The sequence below is a fragment of the Sander vitreus genome, chromosome 21 (genome assembly GCF_031162955.1).
Source record: "Sander vitreus isolate 19-12246 chromosome 21, sanVit1, whole genome shotgun sequence".
Lineage (NCBI taxonomy): Eukaryota > Metazoa > Chordata > Actinopteri > Perciformes > Percidae > Sander > Sander vitreus.
The window spans coordinates 14,419,638-14,440,333 of record NC_135875.1 but is presented as its reverse complement, the minus strand read 5'-3'; the positions used below and the strand labels follow the sequence as shown (position 1 = coordinate 14,440,333).

General features: G+C 40.1%; 1 protein-coding gene across 2 annotated transcripts; it reads right to left on the bottom strand.

Moving 5' to 3' along the window:
- Positions 1–148: 148 nt before the first annotated feature.
- On the bottom strand, positions 149–15,107 carry brsk1a (BR serine/threonine kinase 1a). 2 transcript variants are annotated; one of them, XM_078279722.1, is made up of 19 exons: positions 13,794–15,107; positions 13,583–13,677; positions 13,269–13,354; positions 12,649–12,789; positions 12,198–12,314; positions 11,918–11,951; positions 11,433–11,501; positions 11,162–11,308; positions 10,174–10,205; positions 9,813–9,977; positions 8,424–8,521; positions 7,419–7,572; positions 7,226–7,286; positions 5,600–6,230; positions 5,267–5,315; positions 5,007–5,130; positions 4,458–4,668; positions 3,238–3,327; positions 149–2,803 (listed from the first exon to the last, which is right to left on the bottom strand). In XM_078279722.1, the coding sequence occupies exons 1-19, from the start codon at positions 13,876–13,878 to the stop codon at positions 2,604–2,606; spliced, it is 2,589 nt and encodes an 862-aa protein (XP_078135848.1). In that variant the 5' UTR covers positions 13,879–15,107; the 3' UTR covers positions 149–2,603. The 2 variants fall into 2 exon arrangements, with proteins under 2 accessions (XP_078135848.1, XP_078135849.1); XM_078279723.1 differs by having other exon boundaries at positions 149–2,839; positions 5,600–5,876.
- Between the last annotated feature and the right edge of the window lie 5,589 nt (positions 15,108–20,696).

The following is a 20,696-nucleotide window of genomic DNA, read 5'->3' as shown; positions in this document are numbered from 1 at the left end:
TAGGTTAATGTTGTGATTATTATAGTATTTGATATTATAGCAAATACTACAATAATGTTTGCATCTAAGGCTTTACCTTTTTCGGCATTAGTGCAAAGTAAAAGAAACAGGAAACAGCCACGTTAAATGAACATAAGCCATTTTAAACCAGAAACTAAATAGACACACATGAATTTAGGGTTTATTATTGTAACCATAACAATAAGGTGGATCTCTCTTTATTTTGACCATCAATTCAACCATAATTGTTCTTTTTATCACAGGCAATAGTTATAATAGTGCACTTTTTATATTTAAATTATGATACAGACATTTCATTTTTTAAACACCTTATTCTACTGACCCTTATGAATGGAGAATAGTTTACAATCTTAGCCAGAGTTGGGTCAATGAAAGTGGAGGTGATGTGGTGATGAGAAAGACGAAAGTGGTGATGGTGAGCAATCAAAGAGTGCGTACGGACAGTGAGGCAAACAACTTTGTACAATTTATCTTGTGGTGATGGCTACACGACAGGTGAAGAGGCAGACAGACAGGTCAAAGGGACAAGGCATAAAAGCAAGAGATGACGCAAATTTGCAAGCATTTTAATGTGTGTGAGAATGCCTGGTAGGGTTTGGCTATGTTAGTTAATGTAATATATTCCTGGGTCAGTCGAAATCTCCGTACGTGATCGGCTAAAAATGCATCTGCGGCAAAGTTTTCAGCTAACTCTCACTCAGCCACCATCCACCCGTCTCACACACACGTTCCAGTTACCAGAGATAAGCGTGATAAAAGAGATGTAAGATATAAACATCATTGGAGAAGTAAGATCAGAGCAACTTGTCAGTACTGCTATAATGAGAAGTGAAATAGAACAGGTTTCTTGAATCAGCTCTTGATGAATTTTTGTTGGCATAAAATCTAGTTTGTAAACAAATACATGACACAAACAACCACGTGACCAACAAATTAAATAAATATAAATAAATAGATGGATAAGTAAGTGGACAAATATAAAAACAAAAACAAAATACCGTTAAAATAAACAGAACTGTAGCACTGTGTATCTCTCTGAAAACATTCTGCACTTTTGTTGCATATTGTGCTGTATGGAAGACTGGTGAAAAACATCAACTACTGTAGTCTGATAGAGTGCTGGAGTAATACATGACTGTCCCGAGCTGCTACGTCTGCTTGCAGAATGGTGCGACTCTCTGGCGATGAGCGTGGGTGCAGTGATGGACTACTTGGCTTGTTGGTGAACACTGAAGTGAGGAGCATGGGGTTAGGAGACTCTTTGTTTGCTTCCCATTTTGAAGTCCCGTTCAACAAGGAATTGACATCGCAAGCCTTAGTCCGGCATTATGAAAATGTCCATTGATTAATTTCCGTTGTCTTTTTTTTGTTGTTTTATTTTATTCTGAGTTAGGACATGAATACTATGGCAATAGGAGACAAGCTCGGCGAGAAAGGTGGCTTCTGTTTGATCCGCGGCCCAGGAATGCTTTTCTCATTCAATCTGGGCACAAACAGCTGTGATGAGGTTCATGGAACTATTCACTCATAGTGTTTTTTTTTTGTTTTTTTTTCATAAAGTAATGTTCATATTTCTGTTCAAATCAAAAATACTTTTCTTCAGAGCAACAGGAGTCCAATGCGAAAATCTTAGATGCATTGTTTTATATTGTCTCTGAGTAAAAAGAAAATACAAAAGAATCACAACGTTTAACTTTAAAAGATTGCCTTCTTAAAAGCAACTGGTCAGCTTCCCCTCTCCTACACTGTAGAGTATTTTCAGTTACTGTCTTTACAGCTATCACTCTGCTACTGACATCCTCAAAATACATTTGTAAACAATAAATAAAAACTAAATAAAAAAATATTTTTTTTTTTTTTCACATTCACTTACTTAGCTTACTTTGTTGGTTTTTCTTTACCTCAGGAGAAGACACTGCTGGAATTCCAGGGTGTAGTTTCTCCTGAGAAAATGCGGACGTTTTGTTCAGCTCTTCACCACTCACTGAAGTGGGAGCAGGTTGATAACTCTTAGGGTTCATCTGCTGAGATACATCTATATTTCTTTCAGTATGGACTGGTAGTTGCATGTTGCTTGATAATGATATGAGCGCACTGGTTACTTTTAAGAGTAAGACCATTATTTATTTTTGGTGTCGGATACTGTATTACAATGATATGGTAGACTAGCCTATCTGATCATTTCAGCATCCTTTAGCAGGCTGATTTGCTAACTGGCATGCACATTAGCAATTCAAAATTCCTAGTTTGATCTGTGAAGCTGTATCTATGATGGATACCAAAACTGCTCATTCACATATTTTATTTTTTTTTCATTAAAGGGTGATTCCTTAACACTTGGTTCTCATTTAAGGGTAGGAATCCTGGTGATCCAGAAGATCAAAAGAATGTTGAGTTGAGGAAGAAAAAAAAAAGCGTGACGGGGAAAAGGCTCAATCCTTGTTATGGTCAAGCACCTTCAATAACTTAGTCAAGGAAGAGTAGGAGTAGCTCATGGCTTGCAGGGATACTTGGAAATGAAGTTACACTGTCTTCTTTCTGGTGTAGTTCAGGCATCCCGCTGCGTGGTCTCACTTTCTATCCTACGGTTGGGATTGGGTTCCGTTGGAGGACAGCAGTCGGGTTCTCTCCTTTGCCGAGCCTCTGCGTTGCAGAACTCCCCCGCTGCCGCCTATGCCTCCGCCATCTGCTCGGTCGCCCCACTCACACCTGTCGCCCCCACCCTCGGAGCGCCTCGAGTTTTGGCGGGTGGGGGTCCCATGGGGCCGGCCATTCTTCTCATCTGGGAAGGGATCAGGAGAGGAGAACAGGAAAGTGACTCTCAACGTATACATGATGCTGCAGTGTCTATGGGTCAGGGCCAGGAATGAATGAAATGCAGGTGTGATTAAAAAAGTGGGGGGTGAGCCTGAAAGTCAGAGGCGGCAACTACCGTTCTCCCTCTGCTTCGGCCGCTGCAGGCGATGGGAGCCTTGAAAGAAAAACTGCTTGAGCAAAAGATCAAATGTGAATATAGACAGAATGCTCATGGCATAGCAGATAGGTTGGTTTTGGACAGACCATGGTGAAAACAGCACCATCCTCTTCTGTAAATACTGAAAGATGTTTCCAGCACAAATAAAGAAGTATTGGTCATGTAGAAGAACATACAACAAAAAAAAAGATATATATTTTTTTTTTACTCTGGTGTACACAAGTATGTAAAAGCAGTCTCACCAGATAGGGCTTGCACCATGGGTTGATCATGGGAGCTGAGAAGCTGGGCTTGAATTGTTTCCACCACTCGTCTGAACCTGCGACTCGGACCTGGAGATGCACCACACAATATGATACTTGAGTTTGGGGAAAAAGTATTTTTGATTCATCATCTATACTTTCCTACATGTGCATGACATAACCCCCTGGGTGATTGCATGTACTGGTCATGTGGTGGACTTTTTTCGTGGTGCTGATGTGGAAGCAGAAGAAAGGGAAGTCATTTGAGATTAGGTTGAGGAGTGAGTACAATATTAATTTACCAAAGTTTGAGATGATGTGTCTTATACAATGATCCTAAAAAAATGCTGTGATTGCAATATGTGCTGTCATCCTATAGGTTGGTGGCTTGGGAGGAGAAGCTCAAACCCCCTGAACAACAAATCCTGTAGAGAGGTGTGACCTTTGATGTAAGCATCTATAAGTGACTGACTCCTAAGAGTGGTCGAATCTTTCCTGACTTCTGTAACTGGGTGAGTCATCTCTCTCTATGAATATAATTCTGTATTCCTTGATTTTATCATTGCTTTAAACTTATCACATGCTTTGTGTGTTTCAATGCTTATAGGTGAACAGTTTCAGTACCAAAACCATAACTATACTATTTTCAAATCATATTTTGCTGTGTTTAAACAATTATTTTTTTTTTATTAATTTGGTAGGCCACTTACTTCTCAGATGCATCACTGCTAATGTCTACACAAAATCAGTCTTAAAATATATATTTGATATATACTTTAAGTATTAAAAGTAACAAAATTATGATTTCATTCAGGAAATGTCTGAATCAGAGAATAAGTAAACATGACTAAGGATCTGGCCAAGCATCCAGAGCCAGGATTTTTTATTTATTTAAAGGAATAGTTTATGAAATATTCCTGTCCTTAAAGGTAGATAATACAAAATTGATACATAAGGCTACAGCCAGCAGCCTGTAAGCTTAGCTTAGCATAAAGACTGGAAACAGGATGAAACAGCTAGCCTGGCTCTGTCCAACAGTAACATAATGAACCTAACGGTATTTATCCTCTCCTATAACTCTCTGCCAAAAAGCCATTCTGCGTACTTCACCAAAATGCCAAACTTTGATTTTAAGTAAGTACAACCAAAACTACTTAAAAAATGTTAACAAAGTTTAATTCAATTCACAATTGAAAGGGTTAAATGTCCGCTCCACTTGCCTGAAATGAGGGTGAACGTCACGCTGTAGATTCCCGTCTCCCTCCTGCCCTCCCTCTCGGTCCTCTCCCTGTCTCGCTCCCTCTCGCCTTCGGAGAAAGCAATGTCCACCTGGAACTTGACGGGCTTCTGGAAGACGGAGGGGCCGCCGGAGGACTTGTACTCGGCTCGAAAGCTGGTCTGGGAGAGAACGCTGTGACTGAGTGACGGGATCTGTGTGGTGGGGAGACAGAGAAGAAGCAGAGAGACCGACAGACTTACGAGGCGGGAGAGGTACGGGGACCAACGTGAGTATAGGGAGACAAAGGGTGAGGGTGAGGGTGAGGAGAAGAGAGAAAGAGTTGAGCCATTGGTAAAAGCAAAGTGATCCATCAGTGTGCCACGAGTGAGCAAGATTGAAATAAAAAAAAGTGAAATAATGAAAGAAAGGAAGTGCGTACAGTATGAGAGTGCGTGTGAAGTGCTTACAGCTTTGCCAGTGAGAGCCATGCTTTCTACAAACGAGCTTTGATAGTGAGAGGCGCGAAAGACAGACCACATCAAATACTCACAGACAGGAAGGCGTGGACAATGTCGGCTTTGACAGAACTCAGAGGTTTGTCTCTGATCACCACAAAGATCTGCTCCTCCTTCTCCAAGCCGATGAAGTTCCCAAACCACGACTTCTTAGCCAGCCTGGTAGCCAAACAAAAAATATACAGTAGGAGCAAATACACGGAGCCGTAGAAAACATCCAAGAGCAGAGACACACAGCTTTAGAGAGTGAAAACAAGTGACACCTCAGCAATTTATCTCAAGGAGTGTGACTTACTCAGGGCTGGACTCTGGTGTTAGACTGGACATGTCTTCTGATGTAGGAACTGAAAGAGACAACTCACTATTAAAATTAACATTTGTGTACAAAATTAGATCTTTAGCTGGAAGCCAGAAGAGTGTAATATTTGAGATATAATCCATTGCCATTAAAAAGGGTCTGGTATACTGTATGCTAAAACAGAAAATTCATGTTTTACCAGTGTAAAAATGGAGGAAACCTTTTGAAACTGATGACCAACTTTAGTTTAGTTGTCCTATACAGATATTGGTGCACTGGAAGAAAAAAAACGAAACTTGCATAATATTAAGGTGAACGTACCAAACTCACCTTGCAGTTTACGGCGATGGAAACGGGGTGAGCCCAGCAGGTTGTTCTTGAAAGAATTGAGGCGAGTCCTCCAGTGGGCAGAGCTGCTGGCTGCCATTCCGCTTCCCCCTCCTGGGCTGGAGGGCGGGGTCAGCGACAGCGAGCCCACCCCTCCCCCTCCCTCCGCCCGTGAGGAGGACGAGGACGAGGAAGAGGAGGGCGGGGTAGAGGAGGGGTGGTGAGGGTGGTGGACAGGGGTGCCCAAGGGTGTGGGCAACGGAGAGCCTTGGGGAGTGACCTGCGGCACAGAGTGGGCAGAGTTTGGGTAGAAGCTCTTAGTCACTGACTTTAGGACAGAGGACGACGGGAAGAAAAAACGAGGGATGGGTGACAGGAGCGAAGAAGGGGAGGGTGAGCGGGAGGATGGGTTGTGCAGAGGCAAGGACTTGATGGGCTGCAGATGGGGTCGGTCGGCCGGTCCTTTGGTGGGCAGGGTCTGGGTCTTTGGGTTGGAGGGAGCTTTGAGCTTGTCATGAGCCCGAGCTGAGCGAGGAGTAGTGGCGTTTCCCTGTTTGGGCTCCTTTGTGAGGGGGGTTGCGGTGGCAGAGGTGACATCTGATTGGCTGAAAGTGAAGACGGGGCTTTGATAGGACTGGGGAGTGGGTTTGTGGGGTGGGGTGGGAGAGATGGATAACAAGAAAGAGAGGGGATGGAACATGGAGAAAGCATGGAAATGAATATCATGCTTCGTGACAAAAGAGTGTATCTTGTGAGTAGTGAAAGTGTCAAATGCAGTACTACCAGTGCTGTCTATAAAAGCTTTCATTTCGGGGCTTTAGTCTTTTGTGCCATTAGTATTTTATGTGAGTGAAGGTTTAGTGACAGTTGTAGTTGTGACAGGGTTTAAAATGCAGTGACAAAGGACAGTGTCAGTGAAGGTGTTACTGTTTAGTTATTGCTGACAGTTAAGGTTGATTCAGTTACCATCTATGGACTGTTTAATAATGTAATGCAGTTCAGAACTTGAGCAGACCAGGAAAGCAAATAATGCCATAAACCAAAATAAATCATCTAATTTTACGGTTCTATGGTACATTCTTAACAACTGTGCATACAGCTAGTTCATGCATGGTGAGGAAGAGAAGCGACATGAAGACAGAAGAAAAATGCCACACAAACCTCCTGTTGGGTGAGATTTAATCTGAGGAACTGGTGTTGTGATGATGTGTAAGAATGACTGACTGAGGAGCTTGATAAATGGATATTTTAGAGGGTTGTGGAGTGTGGTTACGTTTTTTTTTAAAGCAGTTTAATATCGGGGTAGGCAATACTGGCAAAAAAAAGGTTGCGAAAGTTATCATATATTATTGGTATATCAGCATTCCAATATTGATAGTGTATGCTATAATTAGTAACACATTCTAAACACCTGACTATTGTTTTAAGATGGACTCCAAAAAGTGTGAATATCTCTAATACCTATCCTTTAACTGTACTTGTAAGTTACAGGCAGGAGTGAAATAATACAAATTAATGTTGGAAATTCAATATTTTCTAAAGCATGCTTGCATCATGTTTCCGAGACAGTGCAGGTAATCAAATCAAAACTGTGTAGAGTTTGTTAAAAGTTGGCCAACAGGCCCTTACCCTGGGACTGCTGAGAGGGCTGGAGGAGAGACCGGTTGATGCTCCACTGACTGAGCGAGACCTGACAAACAGACCAGAGGTCAAAAGATTGTGAACAAAGACAGTGTATAGCCAACAAGAAACTGTGTGCTACATGCATTCTTGGTATGCAACATTTAGAGTGTGTGTACTGTATAAACATAATATACTGCACCTCTGGCTGTGTGCAGCTGTGTCCAGGGCCCTGCGAGGTGGGGTAGGAGACCCCTGTTCAGTAACACTCAGTACCTCCAGGCTTTTCCTCTCGGGGCGACAGCGGCCGTGGCGCGTCAGCATTGGAGAGTCAACACGCTTTCGAGGAGGGTCTGCTGTAGAATACCACCATGAAGTTATCATCCAATATCACCAACATCCAATAGCTGTTTAAAGATTATGTTAAAGCTGCATTCTTTTAATAACATTACATGATATGTTGTGCAACTACCATAAAAAATAAAAAATTTAAATTTAAATTTCTCTCAAAAAGATTGTTTGTTTCTTTCCCCTGAAAGTGGTATTGTTAAAATGTTTCTCAAAATAAAAAGACATTTCAAATTAAAACCTATTGCTTCCTGTTAGTCAGAGATGTTGCTGCATCTTCATCATCCCGCTCCCTTTTATCACTTTCATCACGTTTATTTTCTCTTTTGCAGTACTAGAAAGTATGATTATGTTGAAAGTAATTTTTTCCACAGGCCTTTGGCTCGCTGCACTATTTGTGACTGTGATAAACGTAGTTTTGTTTGCACAGACAGAATAGCTACCTTCTCCCAGTTTTGTCCCATAGAGAAATCTTGTAGATGTAGATGTTTTGAATATCTTAAAAGACAATTATGACTTATTGTTGGTAAAATGTTATACATAATTCCATAAAAATAAAGACCATAAAGACAAAAATAGAGAAGCTTTTTGCCCAACAAGTAGGCACTTGGGTAAACATTTCTGTCTGTCTGTCTGCCTTTCATATTGCTTTACGTTTTATTGCTAATAGTGGAGATCACAGTTACTGATTCTTAGGCTATCAGTGCAAAAATATTTCATCCAAAATGTAATCAAATAATTGCAAATTCATTGGCAGAGGTAATGAGTACCTGTGTGCGACACCCGACATTGACTGTTGTACAATTCCTTCACAGAAACTGAGACTTGAGTGGATCCCTCCTGCCCCCTAAAGACTGACCTACATCATTGCGCGGTGGCAAATCCTCATCCTCATAGCTGGGGTAGCGCTCTTTCCTGTCCAGCAGCAGGTAATAGATCATCTTCTCTTGGTTTTCTCTGAGAGAAACAGAGAGAAAGTCATTGGATGAGAAGGTAAAATTTGGAAAGAAGAAGACAAAGTAGAAAGGAGCAATATGTGACTAGAGTAGGTACGCCTGCTTTGTACAGTATATTAACAGTTCATTCTATTCAACTGATGATGTGTTTATCCACTACTTTCCGCAACAACAAAAAAATTCCCTGGAAGAGATTGGACAGAACATAAATACTCCTTCTCACACTGTTCCATACTAAGCTTTGTTCAGGGGTTGGATCCGCCAAAGGCTGCAGTCCTATACTTAATACGTCACAACAACAAAATGCAGACCTTTTCGAGCACAAACCAGCGCATCATTTGAAGCCCTCAATATCACTTTGATGTGACAAGGAGCACCTGACTGCACCATGACTTTGATGTTTGTGAGGCTAGATCACACCGCTTCAGTGTATCCACCATCTTGCATGCTTTGGCTGTGGCGAGTCACTGAACCTGATTCAGAACAGGAGTTTCACACAGCATGATGGAGAGCAAACCATATCTCCGCTTTCAGACAGCACTCAATATATCTTTCCACAATACACGGGGGTCAATACAAATCAGATGCGGAAACTCTTCAAGTACATGACTGAGTAACCAGAATAATAGTAACTCCCGTACACAATCCAATACAACAGTCCTGAAATAAGTACAACTATAAGTATAACTAAATTTGTGCAACACATACTATTTAATTGTTGTTGACACCGTGAGAGGTGTTTTAAGATTTTAATAATCTTATTTTCTGTTTAATGTTGTTGTCCAATGTACTGTATTGTTATTGTATCTTGTTAACATTATATATTTTTACACGTTAACATTATATATTTTTTCTTCTTTTGCTACTCCATGTATGTAAATGATATAACCTTTCGATATATTTCCACATCATTCCATACCATAGCCTCATATCATATCTGTCCATTGTTTTTTTTGTTTTTTTAAGATTATTTTTTGGGCATTTTCGGCCTTTATTTTTGACAGGACAGATGAAGACATGAAAGGGGAGAGAGAGTGGGAATGACATGCAGCAAAGGGCCGCAGGTCGGGGTCGAACCCGGGCCCGCTGCGTCGAGGAATAAACCTCTATATATGGGCAACCAACTGAGCTATCTGGGCGCCCTATCTGTCCATTGTAAGTAAAGCAGTAGTGTGCCTATTACATGGCTATTGCATTGCATTATAACTAAGTATTTCTATTTTTCTGGTCACTCAATCACACACACAATCTAGCACTGTAAAACACAGTTAAGAGTTGAAATAAATACTTACTCTTCACATTGCAAATCCCGTGTGAGCTTGCCTCGGTCTCGGAAACAACCCAGCGAGTGCATGCTGTCCAACACATCTGGGTCTAGCTCAGTCAGGGACAGGATTCGCCTCACACACACTCGCCTGGGAGGAGGCTGCTCAGGACACGGCTCATTACGACCACCCCTGGGAGCCACACACACACACACACACACACACACACACACACACACACACACACACACACACACACACACGTAACACACAATGAAACCCACATGAATGACACAGATATAGTCGCGTATACGATTAAATCTGATGCATCACTTTAAATGACTATTTTATTCAACAGTCAAGTGTGTAAAAATGAACGTATACTCACAGATACCAGGCATGTTTCTGGATGGCCTCGAGCTTTAAAGGGTGACAGGGCAGATGGGGCCATTAGTTTCTACAGTCTGTTAACAGCCATATGGCCACAAAGCTGTGTTGGGTTAACACTTCACAACAGACACTTTTCTTAACATGCACAAGACACCTAATAAGTTCTGAATATTGTACATTATAAACACAATGTGCATGCGATCCTTCTGATTAATTATAATGCACCTAAAACAATGCACCAATGTAAATGCAACTGTATCTCTAGTCTCGCATTGCCAGACCTATCTCCACAGCGCTGCGGAGGAAGGTCTGGCTAGTCCACACAACATTCCTGGATAAGAGAAAAGCATGTTCTGGTTTATTGGCATTTCTTTAAACCAATTACAATCGTCTTGGGCGGCGCTAAGCGGTGGTACGGTGCCCCTGCAATATAGCCTCGGGAAGAAACTTGTTTAGGTGGACCATGTACACGTAGGGAGGCGAGCTCTGGAATTAAAATGGCTGTCGAGTGTGTGATGAGAATCTTACTCCAAAAAAAAAGATAAACACAATTTCATTGTAGGTTCTAGCTCGGAGAATGTTTTTCAAATCGACGGAAGTTTAGAATGCCAACACAAAGAAAGCGGAAGGTGATGGACATCCGGTTGCACCGGAACTATCCCGTAATTGAAACTCGTCTACTATGTCTCTAATCCATGTCAACTCTGATAATCAAAATGCTAGAGATCCAGCCACAAAATGCAAAAGTAAAGACAAGCAAGCATCTAAAAAAATATTAATATTAATGACAGCAGTCCAATAAAGCTGCTCTCTTCAATCCACATATATTCAAAAGGAAGGAATGAGAGGCAATCCCAATTCAATGTGGACAATTTATCTCTGGATACAGCCTGCATATGAGAATTGTATCAATTCCAGGTGTTTAGGCAGCATTCAAACCCCGTGTATGAGATGCCTGTGTGTGAGCACATCTCTCAGTCTCATACCGTGAGCCTTATTTCAGGGTTGACCTCAATCATGCCCTTGAGCAGAGACTGGCAGTCCGGAGGGATGAAGTGGGGCATGTGGAACACCCCGCTCTTCACCTTCTCCAGGAGCTGGCGTAAATTGTCATGGTCAAAGGGCAGGGCGCCCTGTATGAGAAAAGGAGAGAGGGAATAAAAGAAAGGCAGATTAAAATAAAGTTGACTTAAAAAGTCAAAAAAGGGTCCTATTTACAAAGGGACCAACCTGTAAAAACAGGACTAAAAGACTTACCACCAGTAGAGCAAAAAGGATGACCCCACAGCTCCACACATCTGCTCTCCGCCCATCATATTTCTCTCCCTGCCAAAGTCACAATCCATGTGAATTCACTATTTCAAAACCCAAATGAGCCACATTCATTGATTGAATTCACAGAGATAATTTCAGCTCATTTAAGGCTTACCCAAGAAATCTTAATTAAAAAAAAAGAAATACCGTTATCCATTATGATCCATCATTTAGTCAGTCTCAGTCCAAAAAACAGTGAAACTATGTTTTGTTGACAGAACTGGATAATATTCTTGTATGCAAAACAACCCAAGTGACAGCCTCTATATTCCATTGAGACTTTTAAAATTATTGTTTTATTACTTTAAAACAATTAGTGATGTGTTTGTGTTTAGTTCATGTAACGATACATTTGCCACTGAATGAATAATGTATTAACATAATGTGCTCATTTATATTACAGGTACCAACATTTGAGGAACACTTACCCGTATAACTTCAGGGCAAGCATAATGTGGTGATCTATAATGAAAGAAATGTGTTACAAGCAACATTACTATTCCTACAATTCTGGAAGAATTGGCAATAAAACTGGTAAGTATACGCAGTATAAAAAGTCTTTAACTTCTGTGGAAACTACAGTACTCTTTATGGTGAAGAATACATTATGTAATATGCATAGATTTACATTGTTTCTGAAATACAAAATATGACCTTTTTATGTGCGTACACATTATTTATGACCACCCTCACAGTGTCGGTACTCACCCACAGCTGGTCTCTAACAGACTGTCCCCCACCTGTAGGGAGGCCATGCCAAAGTCAGCGATGCGGATGTTGTTCTTTTCATCCAGAAGCAAGTTCTCAGGCTTCAGGTCTCTGTGACTGCACACAACAGGTACTATAAGTCTTCTAGTGCTGATTATGGCATTTCAGCTTAACTGTGACTGTTCACTCATGCTGCAAAATCACAAGTTTTTCCACTGATTTATGACTTGATACGCTATTACAAAACTGTGTCAATTTGTCTAAAAGAAATTTAAGGATGATAAGTGCCTGCAAACATCAAGTCAGTAATAAAGAGGAATGTTTAAGATACATTTTTGATGTTACTGACTAAGGCAGCTGATGACACATGCCATGACACATCAAATTGGCATCAATTTGTCATTGTTTTAAGAGTTTAATTTAAGAACCACTGCTCTCTTCAAAAACCAACCAGATGGAATGACTGTGGCAGAAATCCAAAGCAGAGATGATCTGCCTGAAGAACTTCCTGGCCTCTTTCGGAGTCAGTCGGCCCTTCTTCACCAGGTAGTCAAACAACTCTCCTCCTGACACATGCTCCAACACCAGGTACCTGTCGACATACAGTGTGATTCTAATAGTTCATCTCTAAGAGACAAGAGGAGGGACAAAAATAATAATAATAATAATAATAATAATAATAATAAAAACATCTAACCTCAGACACTCTTAAACTGTTAGATACCATCAATGTATGATGTTGGATTCTGGGACTCACAATATTGAGATGAAACCTTGTAGTTGACCTTTTTTATGTACTCACTTTCAGCCAACCAGCCTGTCTACTCCAACAGCTGTTTTGCATAAGTGTTAAAGCATTTTAGCAAGTAAGATAAATAAAAAAGACTTTTCAGAATAATTGTAGGAGGTGAAGGAAAAGTAAGATTAGAGTGATGAAAGCAGATTAATACAGTTCTTAGAGTAATATTTATACCCACCCCGCTCCAAAGTTCAGTACTCAGCAAAAGAAAAGCATGCAGACTGCACTGAGCCCAGTTGTGAGGCTCTTTTGAATGCAGAGAGGAAACTCACAGGTATTTGTTATTCTCGTAAACATCATGCAGCTTCAACACATGCGGATGCTCAATCAGTTTCAGAATGGCAATCTCCCTCTCAACCTGGTTAGAGAGAAGAGACAGATGTAAAGAAAAGGAGAGGAGATACAGTACTAAAGCAGAGCACAAGTGTAATTTTGAAGCAACAGAACAGAGGTTCATTTATACACTAATACAGAAGTTAAATATAGAGAATATGGAGCACATGTTAGTGGACAGCATAACACATCTTGCTATATGCAAAAATAGCATTATTGTCACTGCAACAGCCTCAACAGCGTCATACTGTACCTTCATCAGGACTGACTCAGACAGCTTCTCTCTGTTGACTATTTTGATCGCTACCTTCTGACCCGTAATACAATGGACCCCGAGCTTGACCAGTCCTGAAAGACACAATGAGAGAGGTGTAGAGAGGCAAAAATAAGAGACTGACAGACATAATCTACAGTATACATTTCTACATGAAATAGTATTTTAAAATGCAGTTTGGTTTACTCACCTGTCTGTCCCTTCCCCAGTGTTTTTTCCAGTCGGTAGGGCCCAACATATTGAGCTGACTGACTTAGAGACAGTTCCTTACTCATACTGCTCTTACTGGAGGCTAATACACTACAACTATTGCACAATGGTTATTGCACTGTGATATTATACAGTGGATACAGTTATTGGTGGATACACGATGGTGCTTTAATTAGAAGGACTATTTCAGTGATAACACTGCCACTCTAAAGTTACTGGGTGAATGTGTACAAATGCACTGGTCAAACTGGTGCTGAGTTACAACATCTGGATGATAAATTCACATTGTTCATCTAAACCTGGTTAATACACAAAGCTTAATATTTTTGTTCTGAAGCACGGTAAACATGTAACGTTATAACGTTGATATTTAACAAAAACGGCTTACTAGATTAAAGCAGAGAAACTGAGATGGTGGCAAGTTATTAGGCTGTTCTAAGCGTTAAATACTGACCACTACCCTAAAGATAAACATGACAAGGTAGGCAAACTAAAAGAGGTTCACTTCTGTGCATTAGCTAGCTTATTCGTACACGTTAACTTACATGTATAACGTTAACTAGCAAGATATATATGACGGGTAATAGGGAAATTATCGCAGAGTAACGTTATAGCCTTAAAACCACCAGTGTTTTTCACATCTTCTGCAAAGATTAATATCCTTTGCTGGTTGAGTTTACCAACAAAACGCCAAATACATCAAGTGAATGTTAGCACTGAAAATAAAATCTGTGTTATTCTGTCTGTCAGGCCTGTTTTACAGGTGCAACAACATGCTATTTAGCCTCGCCGCCGCTCTCCCACACAGCAGCGAGGCTAGCTTTAGCTTCAACGCCTGTACCAACGGCCGTCTCGCGCCGCCTGTCAAAAAAACCGACACCTCCTGAAGTTTCTAGGCAACGCCAAACGGTAAGATTTATCAGACTGCCGCCGCATTCTCACAATATTTCGAGGTGAAACGCATATTCCTAGCAAAATAACCATCTTTAAGGTAGCCTAGTCCTCCCCCTCCCTGTCTCTCCCCGTTTCTACATCCCTGCAAGTAGCGGATCACAGCATCTTCTCCTCTCTCCTTTGGCGTGTCCTCCTCCCTCACCGGCGGATGCACAGGTACAAAAAAAACACAGATATCCGCAGATCAACCCGCACTATTATCGACTGCCTTATTCCCCTCCTCACTTCTGATAATAGTTCACGCAGGGTAAAGGCCCCTGTATTATACTCCCTTTGGTTTTCTTGCCGTAAATCGATATTTTCTCTCTCCTCTTCCTTCCTTCGCCTCACTCGCATCAGCATCCGGGTCCCACTCTCTCTCCATCCACTCTCCTCTCGCCTCTCCTCCCCCGCCCTACTCCTCCTGGTCATTTTCCTCAAAATACGCTTATCTCTGCATTCACCTCAGCACTGTGGCCACACTGTGGACCCCGTGAGCAGATGCGGACACTTCTCTCACTGTTATAATAAAATACATTTGTAAACATAGCCAGATGCAGCGGATGGGATGCTGCTTGTTAGGGGGAAATGGTGCTGGGGTGCTTTGGCCTGGCTTCTGGCCTTCCAGAATCACTGGTGTCCCACAGGTGGTATTTTGTTTTCAATTTGATTTAATATGAGATGTAAAATTTGAGGTGCAGCATAACTTAGAGGTGTAGGCTATACCTCAGATAATTTAATAGCATACAGTTGTGAAAGAAGCATTGGGATCTTTTGCAATAGCAAAATGAATACTCCATTATCAGTGGGTGAAAGTAACTTAAATGTACTCAAATACTTTACAATTTTGAAGTACTTTTCAGATTCATATTTATCATACAAAACATTTAATTAATGTGTAGAATATGATGCAGTTAAAGATTAAACAGTAGCCTTATGTAATTCAAATGAGCTCCACCTCGACCAGCTGTAACACTAAAACGTTGCTTAATGCATTCATAATAATAAAACAATAATACAATGTATGATACATATAACAATGTGAAAGACCACTGTGCATAATGAGTTTTATTTTACTGATAACACTACTTTTACTTGCAGTAAACATGCAGAAACCTTTCATTGAAACAGAGTAGTTTTACATTATGGCATTACTTTTACTCAAGGATCTGATTTCTTCTTCCACGCCTGTCAATAACAAGTAAAATACTTCATTCATAATAATCTTTTCTCAAGTGCAGATGTATTGACAGCTAAATATACTAATCAATTTAGTAAAAGTATTCATGTTGTTCAATGTTGTTGAGCCAATTCTTTTTGTACTATCGAGCAGTTTAATCTAAAAAAAAAAAAAATAATGTATAAGATGACCATATGTTTTGTACTTAATGTAAAATCGTCATGTAATTTTTTATTTATTTAACAGGGACAATGCTCATTAATCAACAGCAAAGCAACTGTAGATGAGCCAGATTTAGCTCAGCAGGCAAATTTTCATATGTTGTCCCTGGCCAGTTTGAAAATGGCAACCTAAAATAAATTAAAGGTGTAAGCGATGTCACGCGTTTTTTTAGGCTACAACATTTTTTGTCACATACAGCAAACATCTCCACACTGTCTGCTAGCTGACTGTCCCCTGAACACACTGTAAAAAAAAACACGGTCTCTGTAGACAGCCCAGGCTCCACAAACTGCAACAAAAACAAACTGTGCCAACCTGCCCCAAGAAACTACTAACTAACTGACAAGAAGGAGTTGGGGGTGTGGGTGGGGGGGTTAGTGCGTGGAAGCACGGAAGGGAGGGGGAGGGGACGGGTTGAGGAGGAGGGAGGGGCGAGCTAGCCTTGTTTTGTTTGAAAATACTTTGAACGTCAACAAGAAGTAACGTCACCCAACATCGCTTAGAGCACCTTTAAATACAATAAAATCACAATACAGTCAACACACACACAACAACACAACAACATACACAGACCAACATTAAAAACAAAGCATTGCACAACAAGTAATAAACACATCACATCATCATACAACAAGCAACATGACAAAACAAATCTGCAGGCAGGCAGCAAAAGTCAACAGGCAGTCAGCAGTCTAATGTGCACATACAGTAAAATAAAATAAAAATGGAAATATTCAAGTTAAGTAAAGTACCTCAAAACTGTGCATTAACAGGCCTTGAATAAAAGTGCTTAGTTACTTTCAACCACTAATTGCCTAATAGACTATTTTCAAACTGCTTCATTTCATTAGTGTGTGTTCACTTAGTTTTAATGTCTGCTGATAGACTGTTGTCACTGAAGACATATAGGAAAATCACTGTGTAAATAGTAAAATAATGATGGCTGAATTCCATTTAGCTGCTTCAGTTTTAGGCACCTGCTATTGTGCATGCTGGCTCACTGTCACACTGTCATGAGTTACTGGGGCACTTGAATACAACGGAGCCATCGTTAATGTTATTAGTAAGTTAACACCTGTGCTTTTCCTACTATGACAAGTCAAAATGTCTGCTGTGAAAGATGCGTTTACTTACACATTTTCATTGTGGTTCACATAAAAAGCACATATTTTGCATCACCTTCTATGCACATTGTCAGCTTACAAATTTCTGTTTTTGTAAAGGAACTAGGGAATTCTCATGACACATGATGATAACAGCAATGTCCCAGAAAGTCTCAACAGACCATGGGACATTTAAACTTCACTGAAACCCACACTATAAAAATATTTTCTGATGAGCACTGAGCACACCTCCTTAAAAAAGGGTGACCCATTACACCTCCTCCTGGAGAGGAAACTGAAAATACAAGTGTTGGGTGTTGATTTAATGAATTATGCAGAGATGACATTGTTATTAAAAAAAAATAGGGTAAGTAGGACATTTGAATGTATCCTCTGTAAAGTGCTTTGGAAAAATCTCAATTTAAAATGTTGTGTGTGGGCGGATAATTCCCCAAAGCCCATCTTCATCTGTGCCTAGCTGTATGATTTACACGCAGCCAGAAGGATTTGTCTCAAACCATGGGGCAGAAATAGAACTGGAAGCGTACTCATCCTACTATTTTCTTCTGGTTCGTTCTAATGGGACACACTGTGTTGTCTTTTGAAATGAAAGTACTTCAGTGCAATGAAAATAAGTGGGCCTAAATCAGTGCTGTGAATGATAAATCTAGCTACCTTAATGGAAGATGGAAGTCTACATTTAAGACAGATACACTGTAAAATATCCTGCTTTGTTTGGGTTTTCCCACAAGCAGTATTTGAAATAAAATAATTGTGCTAACAAGGGAGTCCAAAAACCAAAGCTGGGGGAAGAAAAAATAGGACAAAACGAGTCTGCCGTTGTTGTGAGGACAAAATGAAGTTTGTCTTATTCATAAACCTGCAAACATACATAGATACCTCAGTTTTCTTTCACAATTGAATGTCTGACACCTAACGTGAATTTTGTCTCTCCAGAGCTTGGTCCTGAACCTCTCCTTCAGCCGACAGCACCAGGACCCACTCTGTCCTCTATAATTACACAAGAGGTTATACTGTAACATCCAGCTTGTGAGTAAATCCCTTTTGGCTTCTAAACACCTTTTCCTCTCATCTTTACTGAGAACAAGGAACTCTGGAAAAACTTCTCTTCCAGGTCCTTTCTCCTGTCTACTCTTTGTGCATTCCCACAATCCCCACACTCATTGCAAGAGCTCAGAATGAAAAAAAGTGACATTAGACTGCTTAGGACAGGTACTAATGTGAGGATTAAGCAGAGATTAACAAACTCTTCTTAATGCTATTACGAGTAGCTATTCCACATAGAAGCCTATGCTTGGCCAGTGGAGAGATTTCTATAGCCAGTACATCTTATAGTTTAGTAAAATAATAAAAATGACTGATATAATAACACGTGATTACCAAAAGAAGACAAAATACTGTGTGTGGTGAATGGACAAGCTTTATATTTATTGTATTTTTGTGCATAAAGATGTTACAGTGCATAGGTAAGCAGTGTTATAGTAGAGTCCATAATGGAGTTATCAGTATCATCACACCCCTCTTCAGTTTTTCAGATGGTTTGATCCAGTACAATAAGCAAGGAAGGGAATGCTGGGAAAGAGGAGGACTTTGATAAAGTGAAGCTGTGGTTTAAAAGAATAAATAAAAAAGTAATGAGACTGTAATATCACAGTTAAAATATGTGACAAAATGTGTGATTCAAATAATCCAAATACAACACAATACAATTTGGCCTCAAAGGTATACTCATCCTACAACAGACAATCTATATACAAATATGTAAAATAAAAACATGGAAGCTCAAACACTTCACAAAGTCAGTAACTTATATATTGTAAATGGAGCAGCTTACCTATAATTTTCAAATAGCCATTTCCATTCCATTCCATTGACAATATCCATTTGTCAACATCCAATTTCCTTTTTTAATTTCATTTTTCTTTCTTTTTCTTTATTTGAGTTGTACATTTTTTTTTTTTCATGTTCTCCTTTAAATTTACTAAAAAGTATCCTCCAAAATATTCAGTATTCATCTCCTACTAACCTCACTGATGTCATTCTTGGTTATCTGCTAGTGAAATCAATAAAGTGATGTGACAAAACGGCAAGAAAAAAAATCCCAAAGAAGTAACACCCCAGTATCAACTGACAATATCTTTGAAAAAATTGTTAATCTGTAATCTGGTTTACAAACACAGTGTTAAATAAATAAACACATTAGAAGTCACCTGAAACTGTGTGGAGGACATATCTCTGAATTTAGTCTGCATGTGCATCAGATGGGATTATTACAGTATAGCCTTATAATAAAGTATTTCAACTCAAACCCTCACAGCTGCTTTTATCTGCATTTGTCAAAGCTCCACTAACACTAATCACAGCTGCACGTGTACAAGCATCCAACGTCTGTTGCTTGTTCATGTAACACGAACCAACAGCCTGGAATGTCCTGATTGTCGGCAAGAGGTCATACATGTGGAAGCCTATTTTAAACCTCAGGTCTATTTTGCTTCTCAAGACATTTATGTTACTGTAAGGGCCCTTTTGTAAATGTTATAACACATAGTCCTATGATGTAGAGTGGATTCACTGAAAGTTGTGAACAAGTATTCTGCATGAACACTAATTAGACTTAATGATCACCCCACAAGCACTATTACATGTTGAGCTCAGATGACAAGTTAATATGAATACACTGGATGTCCCACATATAAGTAATGACTGAGAATGGCCAGTATTTAGATGGAACCCAAACCCAATTAATGAAGCTTCCTTGAGGGCACGAAGTTATACAAGGACACTCTGTACTGGCACTTACACTCACCAATACTGTCACACTGGCTGGAGAAAATGTAAAGTGTGTATTTTTGTATACATGACATTTTCAGCATCTATATTGTACATCATCCCTGTCAGAACTCACCATTTGTCAAAGTCCTCTTTGATAACCTGGCATGGTGCTGGCATACCATCGTGAGAGTCTGGCATTTTGACGGATAAGAGCTGAAGTTTGTGGTGGTGTTTGCTGCAAAAGCTGCGGTCACGTATGGTTACAGATTGTTTACAGAGATAGAGGGAGGGAGGGAGGGAGCATGACACTGAATGTATGTGTGATGAACTCTTAAGGCTCTGACACTGTGAGCTTTTGCCCCTTTCTTTTAGTTTACCTTTGTCTCTGATATTCTTTCCCATTTATGTATATCAACCTATAAAATGAAGGTATTCTTAAATGCTTTCAATCCTGCCCTTTGTCTTACTGTCTTTCTAATGAATATGCAACTAGTAGACCTTTTGAGTCAGGCATTATGCATTACAAAGACCTCATAATGCATCTAAAATACTCACTACGGGGAAGGGCCTTTTCCTGAAAAGAGATCGGAAAGCCTGACTTGTTTTACAGTAAACTGCTTTGTTGGCTTAAGAGGTTGAGAGTTGTAGCATT